The sequence below is a fragment of the Otolemur garnettii genome, unplaced genomic scaffold (genome assembly GCF_000181295.1).
Source record: "Otolemur garnettii isolate 467f Iridium unplaced genomic scaffold, OtoGar3 scaffold00171, whole genome shotgun sequence".
NCBI lineage: Eukaryota > Metazoa > Chordata > Mammalia > Primates > Galagidae > Otolemur > Otolemur garnettii.
Genome location: NW_003852566.1, coordinates 2,507,120 through 2,516,418, shown reverse-complemented (window position 1 = coordinate 2,516,418; position 9,299 = coordinate 2,507,120). Strand labels below are relative to the sequence as shown.

The window sequence follows — 9,299 nt, the reverse complement described above, 5'->3', positions numbered from 1 at the left end:
CATTTTACAACAACGAAATGTTCACCAGAATGTTTATTGTAGCCCAATTCAGAATTGCCAAGTCATGGAAGGAGACCAAGTGCCCATTGACCCATGAATGGATTAATGAATTGTGATACACACACACACATATATACCATGGAATTCTATGCAACCATAAAAAGGATGGAGACCTTACATCTTTTATGTTTAGCTGGATGGAGCTGGAACATATTCTTCTTAGTAAAGAATCTCAAGAATGGAAGAGAAAGTATCCAATGTACTCAATACTATTGTGAAACCAATATTTCATCACCTACACATTCATACACATGATAAAACACAACTATAGTCCAGAAAGGGAAGGGGAGGTGGGAGGGCATTTGGGGGGACCTCACCTAATATGCATAATGCAATGGTACATTTCAAAACTATTAAGAGTAGAGTATAAATGTCTTAACCACAACAAATAAGTGAGGTGATGATTATATTAATCAGTTAGATGTAAGCATTCTACACTGTATATCAAATCAGCACATTGTACTCCATCAATGCATTAATGTGCATAGTTATGATTTAATAAAAAATATAAAAATAGAAAATTAGCTGGATGTGGCAGCTCATGCCTGCAGTCCCAGCTACAAGGAGGCTGAGGCAGGAGGATCACTTGAGCCCAGGAATTTTAGGCTGCCATAAGCAAGGCTAATGCCACTGCACTGAAGCCCAGGAGTCAGAGTGAGACCTTGTCTCAAAATTTTAAAAGGTGGGGAGACATATGGATCCTCTGACCATCCCCAAGAAGAGCAAGGCTGAGCTTTGGGGGCTCAAATGGCCAAGGGACTCTGGGCCTTTCTGTTTCTCCATCTCTCCTGTCTCTTTGTGCCTACACAGAGGGTGGCATGCAGCTGGCAGCCCTGAGTTTGTGGCCTTTCGACATCCGAGTCCAGGGTTGCTTCTCTCTGTCTCTTCTATCCTCACCATATGAAATCCCAGGGAGGGCCCCTGGGCATGGCCATGCAGGCCCCAGTTACTGGGAAAACTGGTCATTATTTGTGTCTTTTCTGCACAGAGCAGGTTTCTGTGCCCTGGCTCATTTTGTCCTCACAAACCCCTTTGCCACAGGAATTGTTATGACCCTCAGTTGACAGATGAGGAGACTGAAGCCCAAAGAGAAGTAAAGACATCCCAAGGACTCACAGTTCTACCCAGTGGGGAGAGTCTGCTTTTTTAGTTATTTATTTTTATTAAAACATAACTGTGTACAATTATGGGATACAGTGTGCTGATTTGATATACAATGTGGAATGCTTAAAGTAGAATGATTAACATAACTATCACCTCGCTTATTTGTTGTGGTAAGACATTTATACTCTTAATAGATTTGCAGTGTACCATTGCATTGTGTATAATAGGTGAGTTCCCACCAAATAGCCTTCCTCCTCCCCTCCGCCCCCTTCCCTCCCCTCTGCTTTTTCTTCTCTCCCCTCCTTCTTTCTAGACTGTAGTTGTATTTTATTATTCATATGAATGTGTAGGTGATGATATATTGGTTTTATAATAGTATTGAGTATATTGAATACTTTTTTCCCATTCTTGAGATACTTTACTAAAACAATTTGTTACAGTTCCATCCAGGTAAACATAAAAACTGTCAAGTCTCCATCCTTTTTTATGGCTGCATAGTGTTCCATGGTGGACATACACTACAATTTGTTAATTCATTCATGGTTTGATGTGCATTTTTTTATTATTAAATCATAGCTGTGTACATTAATGCAATCATGGGGTACAGTGTGGTGTTTTCATATACAATTTGAAATATTTTCATCAAACTGGTTAACTTAGCCTTCATGTCATTTTCTTAGTTATTGTGTTAAGACGTTTATATTCTACTTTTGGAAAGATTCACTTGTACCCTTGTAAGATAAACCATAGAGGTGATCCTTCCAATCACCCTCCATCCACCCATTCACTCCCCTCTCCTCCCCTCCCCCTCCCCATATTCTTGGGCTATAATTAGGTTATAGCTTTCATATGAAAGCTATAAATTAGTTTCATACTAGGGTTGAGTATATTGGATACCTTTTCTTCCATTCTTGAGATACTTTGCTAAGAAGAACATTTTCCAGTTCCATCCATGTAAACATGAAGGAAGTAAAGTCTCCATCTTTCTTTAGGGCTGCATAGTATTCCATGGTGTACATGTACCACAATTTATTGATCCATTCATGGATCGATGGGCACTTGGGCTTCTTCCATAACCTAGCAATTATGAATTGGGCTGCGATAAACATTCTGATACAAATATCTCTATTGTAATGTGATTTTTGGTCTTCTGGATATATACCTAATAAAGGAATTGCAGGATCAAATGGCAAGTCTGTTTTTAGTTCTCTAAGTGTTCTCCAGACATCTTTCCAAAAGGAGTGTATTAGGTTGCATTCCCACCAGCAACACTATTGGGATGTGCATTTTTTAAAATACTTTTTATTTTGAAATCTGCTCAGGTTCACAGGAAATTGCAAAGGTGGGATAGAGAGTCCCCACCTCCTGTTTCAGTTTCCCTCACAGGTTGCTGTTGTGTAGCATCGCCAGGATGCTGAGGTCAGTGTGAAATGTGAGCCTGGTTCTATGTCACTTTACCCCAGGTACATTTTCGTAACCAGCAGCAGCGCCACTATCAAGACGCAGAGCCAGGTGGCCCCCATAATGCCCTTGTGCTGCCCGCTCTGCGCACCCACCCCCAGCTCAGCACCCACTGCTCTGCTCTCTGGTTTTGAGTTCTGTCACGTCTGGATTGTCCAGTGTGTGGACTCCCGCACTGCACGGGCTTCAGAGAGCGAATGCTTCACTTACCTCATGCCCCTTAAGTCCATCCTGTCCTTGTCTTTCCATCCTGTCCTTGTCTTTGATGACAGAGGGGTTTTTCTTGGTGTGGATGCAGCAAGCTATCTTTAATGGCCCCTGAATTTAGGGACACCTTGGTTGTTTCTGAAGCCTGCACTGTTCCCCGAAAGCTGCCTGGCCTCACAGACAGTGGGGAGGAGGAGAAAGGTCACACTGCATGTGACCCTGCTGCAGCACTGGGCTCACTTTGGGCACTGCCCCTGTGACTGCAAGGGATGGATGAAGCCCTTAGAAATATCACGGGGAGTCAGGGATGCTGACCAAATAGGGTTTGTGGACAGCTCTGCAAGTTCAGGAGCATGGTTTCTAGACTGAGCTACTAAAATAATTATCAGTGCAGGACAGAATGTCCCAAGACTGTAACAAATTACAAGTTGTTGGTCATAAGTACAGTGAGGGTGTGAGCTCTCACCTCTGTTCCCTGTAGGAGCTGAGACTGGCATCTTACCTCTCGAGGATGACCATGGTCCCCGCAGCCACGCTACGCCGGCTGCTGAGTGTGTTGCTGCCCACGGCCTCTCAGGCCCAGCTGCTGGCCCTGCTGGACTCAATGGGCGAGAAGCATTCAGACCATGCTGTGGAGAATGAGGGCAGCTCGGAGCCGGCTGACAGGGGCAGAAGGAGGTGAGAGCATGGAGGGGCAGCCTCTGCAGGGCGGGGACTAGCCCTGGGAAGCCCATGAGAGAGGGAGCAGATGCATGTCCCTTCCTGGTGCCAGGGACCTGTTCAGAAGGGTCACTGTGAACTCTCAAAGTCACAAGAGGACCAAATTTTTGTCCATACTTTCTAACTTCATCACCAATTTATTTTTCAAGTAGAATCTTAAGAAAATAAGTTTCCCTGGGACCATAAATATGTCATGCATGTCTATTAAAGAAAATGTAAAAAATGCATAAAAGGAAAAAAGAAATATCCATAGTTCTGCTACCTGGAAAAGAAATGTTACCATATTCTTACATTTTTCCCTCCAGAATGTGTTTTCTGCCGAGTCTGTGTGTGTGTGTTGTGGGTGTGGTGCTATGTGGGTCTGCAAAGGGGGTGTGTACCCATATGCATCTGTTGGTGTGTAAATATGTGTGTGAGTGTATGAGTGTGTACAGCCTCACTGCCTGCTTTTCAGGACCTTGTAGTGGTAGCAAGTTTGTTCAGTACCTTTCCACTCTCGTCCTGGTGCAGACAGACATCTTATATAATTCTATCCCATTAGTTAGACTTTGTTCCCTGCTCTTTTTACTAATTTAAAATTCATGCTTTTCTCTGTTGAAACTCTTCATAGGTATTAACAGCTCCTAATATTGCACAGAAGGGTGTAATAGGGTGCATGTAACTGTGACCCTGTTACTAGGTGTTTTCCTCAATTTTGGATAACTCTGCAAAGGTGTTTTCCTTTAGGGTGGTGTTGAGGAGTGAATTGGGTTGGTAAAGGCCCTTTATAAGGAAAGGCAGGAAGCTGAGTGTAGGGGGAGGTGGGTTTGGGGAGCAGTGGCCATGCTGCTTGTGAATGGAGGAGCTTGGAGAGGAGCAAGGAGCTGTGGCCAGACTGAGACCACTGAGCAGCTGGCAGGGGCACTGGAGCCAGGGACCCCAGCCAGGACCCCAGGACCCCAGTCAGGACCCAAAGGAGGCCAGGATGGGTGTATGGGAGCAGGGAGCCTTGTGGAATGACCTGACTATGTGGACAGGGGTGCATGGACATTATCAGTCCTGAATAAAGGGGCAATGCCTTTTTCTTAAGAGTCATAGAGGGGGCTCTTTATTTGAAAATCAAGAAGAAGGAGGGCTGGAGTGAGAGAACAGCAGCTGTGGGTGGGAAGGCCAGCACAGTCAGAGGGTGGGAAGTGGGTGGGCAGAGGCTGTGTGTGGTCAGAGGGCTGCATTTCATAGTCAGGTTTTTCCTGTGCACCACATGCTTCAAGGACATGCAGATGGAAAGTATTCGAAGTGTCCCTGGCGTAGGAACATGCATAGTCATAGAGACTCCACCTCTGCCTGAGAGTCGCCCTTGAGGTCCTTGGGGGGCCGCACTGTTAGTTTAGTTTGAGGGGTGGGCAGGCTAAGCTGGGACAAGGCAAGGCGACTCAGGTGGCTGTCACCATGGGCACACATGTGCTCTTTGTTTGCCTGGCCTCATGCCAAGCAGACTGATGACTCCTGGAATCCCAAGCCCCTTACCCTAGTTTCCGAGGGCACTAGTCACTACATCAGTTAATAATCTTGGGGTTTGGCCAGTCGCAGTGGCTCATGCCTATAATCCCAGCACTCTGGGAGGCTGAGACAGGAGAACTGCTTTGAGCTCAGGAGTTCGAGACCAGCCTGAGCAACAGCAAGACCCTGTTTCTACTAAAAATAGAAAAATTAGCTAGGTGGTGCGGAGGGCCTCTGTAGTCCCAGCTACTTGGGAGGGTGAGACAGAAGGATCACTTGAGCCCAGGAGTCTGAGGTTGCTGTGAGTTAGGCTGAAGCCACTACACTCTAGCTAGGAGACAGAGTCTCAAAAATGGGGGCAGGGGGAAAGAATCTTGGAGACCCAGGTGTGGTGGCTTATGCCTATAATCCTAGCACTCTGGGAGGCTGAGGCAGGTGGATTGCCTGAGCTCACAGGTTCAAGACCAGCCTGAGCTAAAGCAAGACCTCATCTCTAAAAATAACTGGGCATTGGGGCAGGCACCTATAGTCCCAGCTACTTGGGAGGCTGAGGCAGGAGAATCACTGGAGTCTAAGAGTTTGAGGTTGCTGTGAGCTATGATGCCACAGTACTCTACTGAGGGTGACAAAATGAGACTCTGTCTCAAAAAGAAAAAAAAGAAAGAATCTTGGGTTTCAAGCCTCTCACACTGACTGACCTAAGGAAGAATAGGGTGTACTGGGGACATGTCAGAATCCAGAGACGAGCCCCTAGGAGGGCAGGGCCAGGGAAGGCCCAGACCATCCACTCTTGAGCACTGCCATCGGAGGACCGCCCTTCTCTGCTCAGGAGTTAGACTCCTAGGATAGAGAGCAGGCCTGACTGGGTATGAAAGAGGTCCCATCTCCACCTCCAGCTGGGCAGGGGCCAATGGCAAGTCAGAGGGATGAGCTTGACAGGCAGGACTCTCAGTTCTGGGCTGTCCCTGGTTGATGTGACCTGTGCCCTCCTGCTCTCTTGGGCAATACTCTCCAAGGCCCCTGTCCTTCAGTTTAGGACTAAACCCATTCATGTGGCCTTAGGGTGGGCCTAAAGCTTAGCCCACCTTCCAGATTTCCACTGTGCTATTTTCACCTTCTGTAGTCATGTATTCGTAAACTCTTATGGAGCTCCCAGTGGGTCTACTGTAGGCGACCTTCCTCTGACTAATGTCACTTGTCACCCATCTGTGATCCCCCGGACTGTGGACCCTTTGAGGGCAAAGGTTGCATCTTGACAAGGCCTGAGAAGGAGCAGAGAGTGAGTGAGAGAACAAATGGTGAATACCCCAATTCACTTGGAGGGTCAGAGCCCTGGAGGGCTTTTAGGATTACTAATCCCTCAGAGATGCTATTTTTAAAAATATAAACTCCCCCTTCTTACCTTCAGGAAACACCAGGGCTGGTGGCAAGCCTTAGACACCAAACTGCGAGGAGATTTGATGGCCAGAGGACTAGAAAAGATGCTCTGGGCTCACAGGAGGAAGGAGAGGTAATGACGGGCACTGGTGAGTGGGCTGGGGAGTAGGGAGCCCAGCTGCCTGTGAGTGGCTGGGAGGAGGAGGGTGGCAGGGAATAGAGGGTCCTTCCCTGTAGGCTACCAAGTGTTTATTCAGTGGGCTTAGTTTAGAAGCTGAGATAAGCCTGCAGCTGGCAGTGGAAGGATATTCTCTGAACACTGATTAGCATTTTAATTTCTATGTTTGTTTGAATTAATGGCTATTTTAGTAATTATAATTAAAAGAGAAGAATTCTCCATAGGTGATTAGACTTTACTGTTCACAAAAGCCTTTGGACATTGTATTGAGCCTTCTGGAAAATGGAGGTGATAAAATGGAAGTTCAGGGAGGTCAGACGCACAGGCTTCAAGCCTGCAGCTGGTAAATAGTAGCCACGGGATTTGGAATCATCTAACTACCCTCCTTATTTCCATAAATTACTAGACTGTGCTCTTTGGATTCCACTGTTCTCTTTGGGCTGTGGTTATTGCACACTTAGAAAACAGGGAAGTCAGGGGCATAGTGGTATCGGGTTGCTGCAAACCATGGAACAAGTGTCCTCTGTAATTCCCTATAGAGAAGATTTAGAAAAAGACGCAACATGAGATAGATTCATAAGTGGTTAAAAATTGATGTCCACTATGTGCTCTGGAAACAGTGGCTGTCCAAAGGAAGTGTCCACCTGAGCTCTGCCCCTCCCAGCAGTTCTCAGGTGAAAGTGCTGAGACTAAGCTTCACGGGTTGCCTGTGATGGCTTGGAGCCATTTAATTGGCACAGTATGGTCCCAAGGAAATTAGATTAGGATATTGACCAAGAGAAGCACATCCAAGCCTAGAGGAAGAAAACTAAACTCAGCCATGTAATGGTAGAGTGTCCTCCCTGAAGCACTGCTAGGCTGTGCCAGTAGAAGTGGAGTGGGGACAGATGTAAAGACATGATGGTCTCATGCTGCCTGGTAGCACCATGGACCTTCCCTGGCAAGAGGAGACACTATCAAAGACAGCTTGGTTCAAATCCTTGCTCAGGGCCAGTAGCTGTGAGTGCAGCAGTTAGTGGTGATGGCAGTGGAGCCACATCAAATCTGTCACTTCACACGCCTGCCATTGATACCCAACAGGTGGATCCTGGTGACATGGTCTTGTCTGGTGCTACTTGGGCAGAGTGAGCCCTGTGGCTCTCAGTTTGTAGAGGGCTCTTGGTGGTTGTCACAGAGTATTACAATTAGCAGCCGGGGATTCAGGAGAGTAAGGCCAGAATTCCAGCGGTCTTTTCATGAGAGGGTTCCGAAGCGTGATACATAGGACAAACACATTTTGCCCAACTTGTTAACTATTAATTTTTAACCAGATTTCATCAGTCTGCTTTTAGTGTAAGACCAAAGAGATATAGCCATAAAAGTTTAACAGGATCTTCAGGGTGAGAGGGGTGGGGAGTTCTGATTTGTAGCGTGGCCAGATTCCAAGGTGGAAATACTCCCACCATGGCTGATTTAAAGCTAACAGCCTGAGGATGATGGGCTTGCAAAATTACTGAAATTTTAGCAGCCATGAGCCAGTAAGTATTGATTGCAGCACACTGCTGCCGCAGTCTCAGCTCATTTCACAGCTACCAGTGACCAAACAGACAATAATCTCTCTTTAAAATGGCATTTGGTTATGGGCTTCTGGACTCAAATGGAGATTCTCTTTAAAAAACTAGTAGAATACTCAGGAGGGTCTGTTGCCAAAAACGTTGAATTTGATCTTCTTTCTTTAGCATTTTACAGAAGACGTGTCTCCCTCTCAGAGAGAGGATGATATTCTGTGGAAAAGGAAGTTGGCCACACCTGTCACTGGAGCCCATTGGCGAGCTGGCCCCTGTGTCCATTGTCGGGGCAGAAACGATTGATGTTTTGAATACAGGCGAAAAGCTCTTTATATTCAAAAATCTGAAGGATCCAGAGATCTCATTGCTCATTCCTCCCAGGAAAAAGAAAAAGAACTTCCTGAATGCCAAAAAGGCCACTAGGGCCTCAGGCATGGACTAGCCCCAGGGAAAGTTCTGTGGACCCATCCAAAGACAGAAAGATTTACGTTCTCCTGCCCACCAGTGTTTGTTTGTGACATACATCTTGCAGAGATAAACCGCACATGTAGAAGATGCAGACGTCCCCAACATGCACTGACTTTGAAGGACTCAGTTTCATCTGGTCTAGTGAATTTCCAGGTGGCCCAGTTTCTTCCACATCACAGGACATGAACACTCATTCCCTTCACTCCCACCTGTCCAGGCATGTGGAGGAGACCCTCACTCCTCAATTCTCATCTCACCACCAGGCCACCCAACACGTGGTCTTAGCAAGGTTCTCTGTTCTTACGTTTTGTATTTGTTACCTATTCATTTTTATTAAGGGAACTATTAAAAATAAATATACACTGTGTATTATGGAAAGCTCTTTATAATTGTTGATGGAAAAGAAGCCATACTTAGTAAAATAATTTAAGGAGGTTTATTCTTCTTCTTCTAAGAAGCCTTGAGCACGTGGGCTCAGGGTGGTGGGGTTACAGTTTGCTTTTACACATTTTAGGGAAACAGGGATTATAGGTGAGGTCACAAATCAATATGTGGAAAACATATATTGGTTTGACCCCAAAAGGTGGGACATCTTGTTGTACCCAACGTGAGTGGAATTAAATGCCAACACACTGAGTTCATATGAGGCTGGGATCCTTTATTGGCTAGCTGACCGAGATGGATTCATATCCGAAATT

The 9,299-nt window shown here is 46.0% G+C and overlaps 1 protein-coding gene across 2 annotated transcripts in view; it reads left to right on the top strand.

The window, feature by feature from the left end:
• EVC2 (EvC ciliary complex subunit 2) overlaps positions 1–8,979 on the top strand; it is a 157,731-nt gene extending 148,752 nt beyond the window's left edge. The window contains exons 20-22 of one of the 2 annotated variants that reach the window (XM_003800190.3): positions 3,314–3,510; positions 6,440–6,541; positions 8,305–8,979. In XM_003800190.3, the coding sequence (XP_003800238.1) occupies positions 3,314–3,510; positions 6,440–6,541; positions 8,305–8,575 (570 nt within the window). In that variant the 3' untranslated portion in view covers positions 8,576–8,979. The remainder of the gene's footprint in view (positions 1–3,313; positions 3,511–6,439; positions 6,542–8,304) is intronic. The other variant, XM_023519319.1, reaches the window with a different exon arrangement.
• The last annotated feature ends 320 nt before the right edge of the window (positions 8,980–9,299 follow it).